The 16034-nt window shown below is 44.8% G+C and overlaps 1 protein-coding gene across 1 annotated transcript in view; it reads left to right on the top strand.

Annotated features, from left to right (window-relative positions):
• Window positions 1–6421: 6421 nt before the first annotated feature.
• Window positions 6422–16034, top strand: part of LOC130386106 (peripheral-type benzodiazepine receptor-associated protein 1) — a 62245-nt gene continuing 52632 nt past the window's right edge. Inside the window, 3 exon segments of the mRNA XM_056594885.1 lie at window positions 6422–6644; window positions 7319–8384; window positions 11960–12205. Coding sequence (XP_056450860.1) covers window positions 7476–8384; window positions 11960–12205 — 1155 coding nt within the window. The 5' untranslated portion in view covers window positions 6422–6644; window positions 7319–7475.

The raw sequence follows: 16034 nt of genomic DNA, 5'->3' as shown, positions 1-16034 counted from the left end.
GCTGACCTACCGCCTGGACACACACGCACGCACCCACGGACGCACGCACACACATTCACACTCGGTTATTATAACGTACCGTTTAACGTGGGAGGCAGTAGATCAGGATGGTAGATCGAGGTTGGTTGGTAACCGCGAGGTTGCTGGTTCGATCCCCGGAGCATCAAGGTGTCCCTGAGCAAGACACCTAACCCTAACTGCTCCTGGCGGGCTGGCTGTCGCCTTGCATGACTGACTCCGCCGTCGGTGTGTGTATGTGTGCATGAATGTGGGATTGTTAGGCAATATTGTTAAGCACTTTGGGTGGTCACTGGTTACAAAAAGGAGCTATATAAATGCAGGCCATTTACCAAAATGTTTCTTGGTGTGTTTCTTTCTCTTTATCTCTCCATCTAATCATCCTTACCAGTCGTCTGCTTTCAACTTTCTTGCACCTTACTCTATTTTCGAATATTCCTGCAAATTCAATCTGCGCTATCCTGGGTCTCACATGTCGGCCCACCTGACAGGCCCTACGACTAGTCAACATTAAACAAGCCCATCACCCTCTACTCTAATTATAGTATTGAATTTAAATGAATTATTCTGTCTGAACGCTTTCACCCGGGTGTTTGCGGTGGCAGCTGTCGATGTTAACAGAGGTCATAGAAAGAGAAATGTAGTGAGGTGTGAGGACCTCTGTGTAGAAGGACCACCTTAAACTTAGCCTTCAACTCGCCACGAACCCTCCCCCCACAATAACTGTCTCATCGCTGTCCGCGCCCTGGGAAACATCGTTTTGATTCTCTTCTGTTTTGACATGCTGACACAAAATGGCTGCCGTTCACTATGTCGGTTGCTGTTGGCAGCGGCACCAGGAACAAGGAGAGAGGCCAGAGTTGTTGTCAGTCTCAGTCTAGGATGGCGAGCCCAGAGGTGACTTTGAGAGTCTCCCACCCCTCACACTGTTGGGTCAGGGAGGGCGGTGTGGGGGGGGCAGGGCTGGGGGGGGGGGGGGGTTGTGTTTCATGTGAAGATTAGGCAGCTGCCCCGTGGTTTTGGATGGCCCAGGGGTTTTCCTCTGGCCGGTCGATAAGCGCCTCGATTCAAGCGTGTTAGCCTCTTCTCCGATAAGACTGAGAAGAGAGTGACAGAAAAGCCTCTGCTTTCACTGCGCCCGCTCCTAGGTATGTTATCACCAAAAGGCCGATCGTCGGGGGAGTTTGTGTGCGGGGCTCGGAGCGAGGGGACTCTGGGATGTTTGTCTTGTTTTGTTCTTTTTTTTCTCCCACAGCCCCCCCACTGACCTTACCCCGGAATGTGTATGAGAGGATGATGAGGGGAGAATTTGATATTGGCCCCCAGAGATAGTGGGCATTCCGAGCCCAGGGGACACAAAAAGACATTTCTGCTCCGCGTGGTCCCCCCTTCGTCAGGGCCTAAAAGCTGCTTCCTGCAATCTTTCACTAGAAGCCTCCAAAACGCTTATGCACCTGTTGACATGGACTGGGCGCCTCTCGTCTCCTCGCTAAGCAGGGGGAGACGGCATGAGCACTGCAGCGGAGAGAGAGAGGGCCCGCGGTGGAGAAGGGCCCCGGTGGAGAGGGCGTCGGTGGTGGGGCGCCGGGGGGGGCCGACAGTCCAATCCGTGCTCTAGGGCTCCACTCTTCAGCCACTTTTGGCGGTTAGAGAGCATACAGTACACAGGGTTCAAGGCAGCGCAGAGCCTCTCTCAAGAGTACAAGAGGGGTCATGGGAACACTGGCCCCCGAAACCACAGACAAACAATACACAAACAAGCCCTGGAAGACGCTTCCAATACAATCTGACAAGGGGACAGTGCTGGCTGGCTGGTGGTGTGTGTGACGGAGAGGGGGGGGGGGGGGGGGGAGGTCTGAGAGAGCTGAGGGGGGCTGCAGGCTCCATTATAAAAGTCATTGTGTGTCCAATTGTGGAGATTGGGGATTTAAACACCTGCACTGTACACCCGGTACCATGGAGGTCTCATTTGTACCCTGTGCTTACAAACCACTCCAAAACTCTGGGACAAACGGTGTGGTTGTGCGAGATGAAAAATAATCTAGTCCCCAATGTTATGTTGTTCAATACTCTATTCATAGTGGGATGTAGCGCAGATCCGCCGGGGCATAATGTTGGCTTTTGTTGTGGACTGTTTCCCCCTCCCTTCTCCCTTCCCCGGGCTGAAACAGCTGAAAGATCCGGGGTACTGAAATGCTCCTGGTTGGGTTAATACTTTGAGTATTATGTGTTTTATGTAAGTCATTTGTGTTCCTTAGAGAAAGGGGAAAAAAAAGAAAAGAAAAGGAGAAGGAGAAAGATTTCTAGCCTTTTCAAAAAAGATTAGTTTAGCCTGTCGGCTAACGGTACTGGTGCTTCTTTGTACTGCTTTACTTCGTTTTTTTGGCGGTTTGACAAAAACAAAGATTGACATCTATGTACACAAAGATAATATTCAAGACAATTTTCAATCAGAAAAAGTTAAAATGCCAGAAGAAAAACATTCAGTTCAAAATATTGTTTGCATGCATTTCTTTCTGTGTTTAGGGAATGTACGTATGAAGATTATGAACTATTAGAAAAAGAAAAAAATGAAAAAAATTACATGCATAAAAAGCCTATACAACATATTAATCATAAAGGGAATACATATTTTTAATACATTTATTACAAAATAACTAATACAACCATCCATTCATAAAAGTACAGAAAAAACATTATTTCCGTTTAAGAGTGAAATACAAGCATGCCAAACCAACAGGAATTAAAATCTTTGCAAATTAAAACATAAAAAAAAAACACATACCTGTTACGAAGGTAATTCACCAGCAAGGAAACCAAACAAAAGTCGGACTCCCCAAAAAATAAAAAATAAAACAGCAACCTGTCCTGGAAACTCAAGCGGCAAAGTTAATTCCAAATGCCACACGGACAACAACTGCAACTTTGTGCAGTACAACAACAAGCAGAGAGACTGTAGGGCCTATTCTGGGAGAGCTCCATGTACAAGGTCCTTCATCTCCTTAACCCTACGCGACTATAAGTACCTGGCACCCGGAACAAATGATCACGTAAAACAATGAACACCGCAGCATTGTATGTTAATATCCAGACGCCCAGAGCTTGCAGGGAGAGAAAGAAAAGACAATGAAAGCCAACCCTTCACAGGTACCCCATAGCAGCTTCAGTTTCACAGAGAAGGTGCGGTCCTGCTCATCTCTGTACACAGGATACAGTGTGTGTGTGTGTGTGTGTGTGTGTGTGTGTGTGTGTGCGTGTGTGTGTGTGTGTGTGTGTGCGTGTGTGTGTGTGTGTGTGTGTGTGTGTGGTGTGTGTGTGTGTGTGTGTGTGTGTGTGTGTGTGCGTGCGTGCATGCACACATGCCATTTACCTCTCCCTCACAGAATCCCTCTAGTGTACAATAAGATTGTGGGAAGAAGGAACATTTCTATAACCACTGCAGGGGGATAGGAAGTCATATTGGGGAAAGGATTTCTCCACAACCATCCTCACTCTCTCCCAATACATAAGAGTACAAAACATAGGCACATGTCAAATAACACTTAGCCACTTGCACCCTGTAATGACATTCAGATAATACGTTAAGATAATCTGAAATGAATTGATGACTTCAGATGATCGGATGACAATTTCCAGTACAGCATAAGCAACGTGGCAAACTCATCCGTTTGGCGCATCCGATTGTTTTAAGTCTTCAATTTAAAAAAATTCAAAACTAAAACTGTTAGCTTTTTAGTGTATGTAGTCGGTGGAATACCTGATCCAACATGTGGCTGCTCTGATACATCCTGTTTGAATAGCTGCTTCCTTGAATGGAGCACTGGTGCTGCATGCAAATGCATCGGACAGGGTCTACTTTGATACATTAGGCTACAATTATCGTAGCCTACATCACATGCAAAGCGCAGGCTGGTACGGGATGAATAACTAGGGGAAGGTCATCATGGACTAACATATAGGCCTTTCTGCATATGAATGGCCACTAAAGTCACCCGTTTATCCTAGTTGAATTAGAGGCATCATGCCCGCTAAATCGAACCATAACGTTTGACATTTGAGATCAATCTGCATTTTTTGCAATTTGTGACGCCTATACACCTAATTCTTGGGAACAAAAACGTTTGTACAGTTAAAGGGGTGCTATATAACTAAGCACAGAAGATGTGAAGTAATTCACCCAAAGAAATAGAAATGAGTTTCCCTAGTCATTTCCATGACTAGGGATGAAAGCTGTGCTGCAAAATGCTTGTCATTCCCTCCTTCTGATAGAAACAAAGTTTATTCAAACAGCATTGTTACAACCATGCGAATGTTGACACTCTTGAATTGCATGCTTAGTGTTGGGCGGACTTAAAGCAAGAGCTTTCAAAGAGCTAATCCGTCCCGTGCCACGGTAAAATGTGCTGGAGGCTCAGTGTTAGCTTCATCAAGGCCTGTTTCAGAGATTCCATTCGCCCACTCTGGAAAATAATAGAACTGGCCTAAAGATAAGCTTCAATGAATTGTATTGGCCTGTATAAACATCTATACATGTAATGACCTACTAAGCATAAAGCTAAAAAAGTTGCTCTGCATTATTCTTATTTCTATTTTGATTTGAATAAATTGATTTGAATAACAGGATGTAATGATTGTGAAATGTTTCTCCCCTCTAGACGCTGGTTCATTGAGGTGATGGGGACTCGCCTTGGTCAGTGTGTTAGCAAGCTAGGATGATAAGGAAGGGTCTGTTGTTAGAGCTCTGTTCTGTGCCCTGCTCCTCTGCAGCAATGCCTCTTGCCAAGTCTGCTGTAATGAATAGAGGAGAGATGGGATTAAGCCGTCCAAGGACTGACCGACTCTCTCTCTCTCTCTCTCTCTCTCCCTCTCCCTCTTTCTCTCTCTCTCTCTCTCTCTCTCTCTCTCTCTCTCTCTCTCTCTCTCTCTCTCTCTCTCTCTCTCTCTCTCTCTCTCTCTCTCTCTCGTTGTCTCCCTCTTTCTCTCTCTCTGTCATATATTCCTACATATCTCTTTCTTGTTCTGCTCTTTTGAATATCCAATCTTTTTCCTTTGTACAAGACACTGATATACTAAATATACACTGTATATGCAGAATAATAATTATAAAACCTTTGGCAAAATGCTGAACTTTGAACAGGCTCCATTTTTCTTTTTAATTGGAGCATTGCTTTTACTCTCAGAGAGAATTAGCATTTTCATTGTTCAAAATGACAAAATGGCAATCGAGCCCACCCATGTTATGTCAGAGCTTCCTCAAGGATTCTCTTTCTCAGAGTAACACGTGAATTTAAAGAGGACACACATTCTATAGTTCCGATGTGGCATCCTGTTTCCTTTCAACTATCATTTATGTGTTTCATTGTCATATACTGCTTTTCAAAGTTGGTCATGGAAGCTATATTATGTATATTCAGAAAAGAGTGTTGCAACATGGTTTTAAATGTATTCCTTATGCATTGTGAAAGATCAAGAAGTATTAATACACAATGTTCTTTAAGAGCGGTCTTTGCTACATTATCTGGTAGATTGTATGGTAGATATAATCAGCATGGTTATGGAATTTCTATATTTATACATGTTTGACTTAGCAGAACAAGTGTGGGACAGGTGCAGAATACGTCACATAAAGATTGTGAATGAAAAATGTCTTTGACAGGAAGTGTGTTTTGTCCTTTGTGTATGAATAACTTTGAGGGAATCTGGAAGGAGAATTCTTGAACAAAATATATTTATATGTAAATATACAGACGTACATAATAACAACATAAAAAGTACATAATAACCGCATTTCAATTTATTGTACACTTATTATAAATGTTTCTCCCCCCTTTAGCAATGGCATTGCTGACCATTTGCAGTTGACTGGTATTATGTCATCTTGTTATTATAGGGAACATTTAATTGTTTACAACTCGATGGCCTTCTCTGCTGCAGTACCTCTCTCTCTCTCTCTCTCTCTCTCTCTCTCTCTCTCTCTCTCTCTCTCTCTCTTATATAATTTCAGATTCTACCCGTTTTTATGGAGTATGATGCAAAACACCACCTAGTGGCCATGGAGGATCTACGGAGGATAAGAAAGACATCCAATGTGCTCTCGCTTCCAGATATAGATATTTGGTCAACTACTTTTACTGTATAACAACGCAATACCCAGCACACGCACCGTGGCCTCATCTGAGAATGAGAATCAATTGTTAGAATAAGAATAATTAAACATTTTGAAAAAAAAGTAAGGCAAACGTCCTTAAAAGCAAAAAATAAATAAAACAAAGATCAAATTTGCACGTGATAAATAAAAAAAAGATATGAAGACAAAGCCTACAATGTATAATAATTAATCGCCTTGGTAGAGTGCATCGAGGCACTGGCGGTCTGCAGCCACTAGTGGTCAACCATCCCTCACAATATGGTCAAGCTGGCTCCCGTCTGAGGACTGACCGGTGGTTTTGGTAGAACCGGAGGAGCCCTCCTCGAGATGAGGGGGTACCTCCATGTGTTTCAGTCCAGCGTACCTCTGACAGATAGGACGTCATGCAGGTCTCAATGGGATTGTACCATCGACAGCTTCAGCCTGTAGATTGGGGTCTCGGAGATAACGTTAGCCCTTAAAGAAAAGTTGATAACGGGTGAGTCTCTTATCGCTTAGTTGTGCGTTAGATCTGCGGGTCGACATACACCTAAAACAGCTGGTTTGTAAACTAGGGTTCTAGTATATTTAAAATGTACGACCACAGAGGCCAGGCTGTTGGTTTTGACTGACTAAATAGCTGTCTTGTAACATTAATTAGTCTAACTAGCTGTGCTGTTGTGGGCTAACTTCACCTGGTTAGCTAGTTAGCCACATACCCCGGGGCTCTCCTTCACGTCGATAAAAAAGTGTCACTGTCGTTGAAATGTTGGACATAGTACTTGAAGGTGTCCGTTACCGTTAGGGGGTTTCGTTGCAAACGGATAGCTTCTCCGCCTCCCTGGGAGTAAATACACCCGCTACTTGTTGCTTCCTGTGCTTAACGTCAATGGTAATTTAGTCATCATACGTAACCGTACACATTCGGTCTCTAACGTGTGTATGGTCTTCCTCACAAGGCCTCATGTCACACAGTTCTCTAATAATAACCACGTGATCTTGTGTTGACTATTTGATAAAACGTCATGCTGCATCCACACCGTCCAAGGAAGTGTTATCCATTTAGGAGCTATACAGCTTGTTATTTGAAAGATTGCGCCATTTATGCAAAGAAAATATTGAAATATTTCTCGGAATGCTACTCTGACCTAGTGTGTTTTCTCATCTTTTCAGCATCCTCGTCTGACCATTGCATGCTGCATGTTTCATTTCTTCATCATCACACAACTTCATCCAGTCCGATCGCTGTTTTCAACTCTGTTACATGGTTCTGTAGAATTACCTAAAACTTCTCTTCATCTATCGCTTTGTGTGCTGTGAATCTGTCACCATGAAGCGAGACAGGGCTAACTCCACCCTATCACTGTCCTCAAAGAAACAGTCCAGGGACGGGACGAACCGTGACCAAGAGTTAGAGCGGTTACGGGCTGATCTGGAGGCTGAGCAGAGCCGTAGACAGCGGGCCCTGTGGCGTTTCTCCGGGGAGCTCCGGCACCTTCGGGAGGAGGCCGAGTCTGAGCTTCAAAGGGCCTGCAAGGAGTTGACCTCCAGGCTGGCTAGTCAGAAAGCTACCCTCAGTCCTCCTAACTCCAAGCCCCCTGCCCGACTCATCCAGAACGCCCCCATCCAACGGGATAACGTCGGAGGAGGTCATGGAAAAGATGAGCCAAGCAGGAAGGCCGGGTCCTGTCGAGGCACTGGTAAAACCGATCACAAGCTGCAGCAGCTCCTGCTGAGGTTTTACCAGGAGGTCCACGCGGAGGAGGAAGTCTACGACCCGCGCGACAGGGAGGAGTTTGAGCTGGATAAGGCCTCCTTCCTCTGCCGTCTGCTAGAGAGCCAGGACAGACCATCCAAGGGGAGGCAGAGCCACAGATCTGAAGCGTCTTTAAGAGCTCCGAGTCAGGGGCTCAGAGGCGACCTCCGCCACCACTATCCTCCTAAGCCTCCTCAGAACTCGCCCAGGTCCTCCACACACAGTCCCCAGAGCGCTTCCCCACCAGCACCCCAGAAGAAGCCCAGGCCGGGGCGGCCGGACGTGCCTTCAGGGTGGGACGCCTTTACGGCCCACCATGTGTCCACCGTGGTGTTAGGGGACACCTGTTGTAGCAGAGCCCCGGACCCCGGCCCCCCAGACTGCTCTCCTCATGCGGGTGGTAACCCCCAGCCTTCAAACCACTCCACTGGATCAGAGGAGGAGTCACCTCCATACAAATGGTCAGAGAGAGCCATGGACCAGGTAAGAGTATATACGCATCACCCTAGGCTAACATACCATGTCTATACATATATGTGGTATAAAGATTGTGATAAGCTGCCAAATAGGATGCAATTCGGCTTTCTTAGATTGCCTTTGTACTCGAAACATGAGATCAAAATATGTCTGTATGATCTGGTGTTGATGACACCTTGATATGAGCTTGGTAATTATGACGTTTTCTTAATAACCCATATTTAATTAATCTACTTTGACAAGCTGCTGCTGCTTGTCTGTGCACAAAGAGAATACCGGTGGTAAGGCTGGACGCCCAGTCATTCCGATTTGGCACATCATTTTGTGTCACAATTGTATTGCAACGGTCTGGAGATGCAACAGAGCCACTGAATGGAGAATGAAATTCTGTCCGGCTGTAATGATGCAGCTACGCTCAGGCTTTGAGCTTAATCTAACTGGTTTCACACCCCTCCAAAGAGAGATGAAACCACTTCATCCTCTAGGGAGCTAATTTATAATGACTCAGGCAACAATGGCAGCAGTAACCTGTCAAAAGGAAAGCAATGTTGTTGGTGATATTGGGAAGGCTTTTATGGTGATTTCTTATATTATTCTGATTATTTTAATAATGTCTTATATTTTTTGGCACGAGGGATAGCAAATGTGGGTTAGTGTTTTGGCTTGTCTTCCTATCTGGATCAAGATTACATGGCGAGGAAATTGAATAATGAATCAAAGGTTGAACTGGGCCTAGCTCTCAGAGCTCAGCCCCATGAGTGTTTGTTATGCACACATGCTAGATGCCACTCAGTGTCGAGGCCAAACGACTGTCCGGTCTGGGTTTGGAATGAAGGTTGATTTCTACAGGATTTCTTTTTTGTGATGTCATCTCATCAGCCCCTAGTTTTTATTGTATGTATACAATATAGCATTTATACTATAGGAAAATGTATGGTTAATTTACAAATTAATAAAGGTTACGATATTACACGGAAATGGATTGAATAGAAGAAGTCTTCGCACCTTCGGTTAGGTTAATTCATTGACTATTTCTTTTTTAATAATTATTTTATGTAACTGTGACATTACATTAACTTTTGGGTGTATATTTTTTTCCAATAATTTTCTAACAAATTCCAAATGCATTGTACTTTTTTGCTCTTTGTGACGCTCAATGTTTGCATAAAAAGAACATCAGCTCCTTGATAGCAGAAAAACCCTTTGGGATGTCGTAAATTATGCAGGTCTATTTCTGAATGCTGTGCCACGCCTAGCCCCCCTAGAGATTTTGGGGGAATAGAATTTCTCGTCAACTGTTGACAGGAATCGCTTTGAGCGTGTTCCATAACCGCGTGACAGGCAGACGGCGAGATTCTGTCAGAATTACTTTCAACCTGACAGCATGTCACAACCGCTGAGCGGATTGGGGCTTGGATAAAGGTAGAAGGATTTAATATGACGATGCCATCATGCATATACTCTCACAAGCCCCTCACAGCCACTTTGCACTGGCTGATAACAGGCCTCCATTATGTGTTTGTTTTTTGAAGAGCATACGCACATGTGCAGCGCATGTATGATATGACGGTGTTGCATCTTGTCTATGCTTTGAGCAGCTCTCCTAGCCGAGCTATGAACCGGAGATGAAGCTAGGGTCATGGGGAGCATGTAGGGAGCGTGTTCAATCATTTCCCAACTCTAATGTTCCAAGAGCACTCTGTTATTAAGGTCCAAGAGGATAGAGGTATAGAAATAGGAAAATGTCTGAACAGCAACTTGCTCATAGGGAGAGATTGGTAATGCCTCTAGATGTTTTTCCTGTGGAGAAACTGCAATTCAGTTGAAAATGGGATTATTAGCTGTTGTTATTTTTAACCACACAATTTAGAATCTTGGTCATCACTAGACTCTTCATCTGTGGCTTTAAGCACGCACACACACACACACACACACACACACACACACACACACACACACACACACACACGGAGCCTGTTAGCAGCAGTCATTCCCCAAGGGCTTCAACAGTCTATCACTGCTAGCTGAATTGAGAGGCAATTAGGAGGTTTATCTTAAATGACTTTAAATTGATTTGATAAAATTGGAGTGGAGGGCCAGTAAAACTTGAGTGACCGTTGTGTTGCATAATGCATTCTTTTTGTATCTAATATCTAGATTATATCGCATTTCTTAGATAAAACGACATTGGTGGAGAATAAATGGATACATGCATATTGGAAATATAAACAATGAAACGCTCATCGTCCGATTGTGCTCATTTCAGTGGAGAATATAACCAAAACATTGCTGAGAGGCAAGCATGCGTGGTGAGTTCCCCGCGGCCTCCACCGTGTTGCAGTGTGTAATGCCTCTTCAAGAATCAATAGGCAGCCAACATCATTCCAGCGTCGTCTCCATGGAAACGAGCGGCAGCCTCGGTCGCAATTGGCCAAGTCTCGGGACCTGCCTTTCCCTGATAGGACGACGGAAACCACTCTCCCCACCCCCTCCTCTGACAACCGCGACTGTCTTACACACACACACACACACTCGCACACAGACACATCTCTACCAGCGTCGTCTTCTTTCTTCACCTACATGGAATCTGACTGTTTTTATCGAACGGTTTAACGTCTCAAAGCCCTTTGGAGGCGGCAGCCTAACTGACAGCGTGTGACATGGGGGAGCGATCGCTCCTGGACCCACCAGCGGCTTCACCTCGCTGGAAGACTGACGATTTGGAATAGCGACCTGTTTGAAGGCTTTTCTGTATGAAGTCACCTCTCTTCATCGCTGGCACGTCTCATCGGCTAGCCCTGCATGCAGTGCATCGACGACAGTCAGAGTCTGGACTGGTAGGGTATACCCCCACCACCACCACCACCCACAAACACCAACGCCATCCTCCACCCTCCGCTGCGCTCGCTGTTTCTTAAGGAGGGACCATGAGACCGCCTAGGAACTGGAGAAGAACGTAGAAGATTGTGGAGGCATGAAAAAAACGTTTCCAGCCACACAAGGGCTCTCTTCTAAACCCTGACAGGGTCTCTGTTTAGTAGGAGGATGCTCTGCCTCACAGAATCACCACTCGAAGCCCGTGCTGAATATGTATCCGATCCCACTGGACTCTGTTGACCTCTTTTCGGGAAACCTCGCAGGGGAAACCAGCACATCTCTAACCGCCTTTGTCTTGCATGTGGTCAATGTCCACTGTTGATTGGTGACATTAAACACGCTGCCCAAGTTCTATTTATATCCCTTTTTGAATTCCCTCTGGATGTGCTAATCTACAAGGGGGCCATTCGCGGCCGCGAAATAACATGGAAACGACGACATTGCACTGAGCGATCGTGGCGGGGCTCTCTGACACGTAGATGCGAAGGTGACTCTTTGCTCCCTCTTTGAAAGTCTTGGAAAAAGGCGGGGGGAATTAGGGGGAGAGTGCGGTCACATCGCCGTGGTCTGTGGAGCGCGTCCACTGTGAAGTGATTTATGTAATTCCCCCCTTCAACAAATCAGCAGCCTGTGAACCAGGTCTTGGAAGGGCCTATTGGTTTTCGGGCCGTATTGATTTCAACTATGCTATTTGACTTCGACAGATAGTGATGTATGACCTGTGCACTCGACCTGAGCAGCCTAAGCCTGCCACTGAAGACACCCAGATGGATGGCCCTGAGGAGGCCGAAGCCCCCGAACCACAGCAGCAGAAGACTGAGGAGCAGGAGCCTGCCCTGGACCGGACACCCCTGGCCACCACCAAACTGGCTCCCACGTCACTGCTAGGGAAACGCCACCACTCTCTCTATGCAAACCTGAATGGTTTTGAGCAGGAGGGGATACGCAAGGTATGGTGTGGCTGGCATGACTTGTTCTGGAGCATGACTTGCTCTGAGTCTAGATAATGACTTTGTCTGGCGCATGACTTTTTCCAGACCATGACTTGAACTGAAGTATAACTTTGTCCGGAGCATGACTTGGTCCAGAGCATTATTTGGTCTAGAGTGTGATTATGTCCGGAGCATGACTTGATCCGGAGAATGACTTGGTTTTCTACATCAGGTCCTTTTGCTGACTATCACTGGAAATGTGCTTGACTCAGGAGTTCAGAAGATGGGCCGAAGGGTTATTTGAAGTTGATTATTCAGGGTTATTTCAGCTCATTAAGGTTCAGCCTGGATGGATCAGGAAGATTTGCCCTTGCTGACAAAAAATATCCAATCCATTTCAGGATAGAGTTGCTCAGAATTCAAATACTTATTCAAATAATTGGAGTAAAATCTATTTCCCACAAAAAAATGTTGATCTATTAAATTTATATGATAGATATATTTGCTGCATATGTTCTTATCTAAGCTACAACAATTGCAACTTCTAATAGACTGTTGTAGATAGCAGGCAGTGGAAAACAGTCATTTAATTCCACAAACCAAACTCTGCTAGTTGTGCTGCAGCACTGAGGTCAAGATTGCGTAACCATTTGAAGTGGTCGGCCAAAACGGCCACGTTATCATGGCCACCAAGTTCAAATCAATACTCATAGGATCCCACAAGGCTTGATTGTCACTGGTCGATGATCATACGGGACAAGTTCAACTCTTAGCGACTAATATAACCGCTTAGACTAATATAACCGGTCCGTCTGGTCCACACCAGACGGACCAACTGCATGGGCTGGGGAGTAGCTGGGGTTCTATTAACACTAGTAATGATACGAGCATTGATAGCATGAAGTAGAGATGCTGTGTCAATACTGCACCGTGGTGAGTCAGCCTCTGGCAAGCTTGGCGAGGAACCTGTGACAGTTAGTGTTGCTCACCCTTGACTTGTAACGCAAATAATCACAACAGGGTCATGCTCGCTGCTAAAATGCTGTACACCGAGCTCAAATATCCTCCCAATGTGTTTCTGCTTGTGTCTTAACATCGGTATGCACATGATCTTCTTTTTATAGACATAGTATATACTAGCTGCTATTTGGAGGCTTGGCTTACAACCGGTTTAAACCAGTTCCCTGGCTTATTATATATAGAGCTCACTCACAGCTGTAAACTTGAATGTGAGAAATGTTTTTGTTTAATAAGATACTTTTAAGAAAGTCAATGCATGAGAGAGCTTTTTATCCTCGCAGGACTAAAGAGAATCTTTTGTGTCTATTTCGGCTAATAAGAGCACCTAATCAATATCCATGAGAAAAGAACCCTGACTAAATGCCTTTTTCAGTGGCAGGGGTTAGCCTCCCTTATCAATACCTTGGCTCATAATTGGGGATTGCAGTTGTCAGTTGGGAGTTGAGCTTGTGATGGATTGGATCGCTTACAGACAAGCGTTCATTGCACAGAGATGGGAATAGAGGGTGTGGATATGGGGGGACAGGCAGGGAGTTATGAATAGATGAGAGAGTGGATGGGGAGATATGAATACTAAGAGGATGAAGGAGCAAGGACACAGGCCCTGTCAGGCCCCACTGAAAGGTGGGCTATTGTCCGGAGGCATGTGTCGTTACCACAGATTATATTCTTTAAAGTAATTTGATGGTTCATAGGATTTTTCATTAAGGGTTCTTGGCCTCAAGAGTAATGGAGAATAGACCTCCATTTGTACTTATTTAATTGTGTCACCCAAAGGCTGTAGTTTACCTACGTGTATGCATATTGAACTATATAGCTCACCCTTGGTTTCATTATAATTAGAATGGTTTGGAAAACAGTATACTGCCCTCCTATTTCCTTCGCTGTTGCATTTTACGAAGGGGATGCTGCTTTGTCCCCTGAAATATAAAAGTTATTAAAACTACAATGTGTGTAAAAGACGGGTACAATGTGTCCGATGTGTACCATTATGCCTTATTACTTTAGTCACAAGTGAGATCCCATCCTTATCGACCCCATGCAGTTTCCTTGTGCTAAGAAGTTCCCCGACTACACACCTTTGATTGTCCATTGTTCTTGGCATGGAACTGAAATGGACGAGTTGTTTTCATGGCCGGTTTAGCTTCTAGATCAGAGGGGGATCCATTTCTCTACTACTGCGTTCTGAGCTGGTTGACTTGACTGACTCCTGTGGCTCGACCCCATCCCCACCTGTCTGGAGGCCGTATGGCTGGCGGCTACCAGGAGGCTACAGCAGTGTAGCATCAGATACAGATTTGAATTAACAAGTAGCCCGACCCATATGAGGGCAAAGGATCTCCGATGAGAGCGTCATCGCCCTCCTTTTAAACATCCTCAGTCCCACTGGACCTCCGGTTTAGTTAAACTGTGTCAATTACTGTGGCAGGGGAATGGATTACCCTCAATTGAATGTCACAGTTTCTAGGCAATGTTTGAATCATCATTAGTGGCCCTGATAGTGACATCGCCATAGTTTCTAGTACCTACTCTACCGACGTCTTCTTGGTGCACTGGTGTTTCCAAGGGAGAATGATTAGAAAGAGCTGAGGTAGGCTGAATGATGATGAAACCTTGTGGCAATCAGGGCTTTAATTACACAAACGAAGCAGGGGCTTTTTGTGGCTTGTTTGTCAACCTAGTTATTCAGATGCCGCAGTTACAGCTCCCTTTACTGATTTACAAATTCAGCGATTACTGTTTCCTCTGCAGATTATAATGAAGGTTGACTAGTAGATAGATGCAATAACTGTAGTTTTGTTCAAGAGCGTAAAGCCAATACACTGTTTCTTTCTAGCAACGAGGTGCACAGACAATAGTGCTGGTATTGCTGCACATGGGAAGGCTACAATTCCTCATTTAATGTAGGACTGAAACCCATTGGCTATCGGGTCCTAAATCTCTATGGTCTTCTTTTGTAATTTGTAAGTGTGGTATTTTTAGTTCCGTCCCTTTATCACTTAAATACCCGAGTGCCGTCGCTAATCACCGCCGTTACGCAAATGTATCATCGTTTAGGCTTGAACACTGGACGCTTGACCCCTCCGTCTCCCCTTTCTGTCTGCTACTGTCGGAGCCTAACACTGCGCGCTGATGGCGTTGACATTGACCCAACACCTCATGGAGAGGATTCTGTGTTTAGCAGACACATGACTCTGCCACAACAGGCCCCCGCAGCTCAGCGCTGCTGACCCAGTTGGTCGCTGTGGGGCGACTAAAAGTGGAACGGTTCTTCAGAACATAAGGTTGTGTTTTAATAGTTTGGTTTGGGTAACGAGGGTAAACACAAGGGGAGGGTAAGGTGTCTGTGTTGGTTGAGAGTTGCAGTCCGCTGATACTGGTGAGGGATTGAGCTGCAGGGTTACTGAAAGACTAGAATCTAGAATAGAATATCCATTGTGGTATTGTTTTCAGTTATTAGACTTTTTAATTTTTGGCATTCATTGGAAGAGATTTGTTCATATATAATCGTTATAGATAAAGATCTCTAAAATATGTGTAAAATGCTTGAATATGGCTTATTAGATCATAAGAAACTCTACTAGTTTATCAGTTTAAAATCTGTTTAATGAAATTGAACAATTGAAAGATAAGTGTAAATAGATAATAGTGTAATATAGATCTATAACATAAACTAGATTCTCATTTCAAACCGCAATATATATATATCTATACTGCTTTTGTGTATTTTGAACGCATGCTTGATTGAATATTTTAATCACGGCGTTGAATAGTAAAGCTATTGAATAATTGATGTGTATTGTGCTGGTTCCATCCCCAGTGGGGT

The sequence above is a fragment of the Gadus chalcogrammus genome, chromosome 7 (assembly GCF_026213295.1).
Source record: "Gadus chalcogrammus isolate NIFS_2021 chromosome 7, NIFS_Gcha_1.0, whole genome shotgun sequence".
NCBI classification, from domain to species: domain Eukaryota; kingdom Metazoa; phylum Chordata; class Actinopteri; order Gadiformes; family Gadidae; genus Gadus; species Gadus chalcogrammus.
The sequence above is the reverse complement of the archived record's forward strand: the minus strand, read 5'-3'. Positions and strand labels throughout refer to the sequence as shown.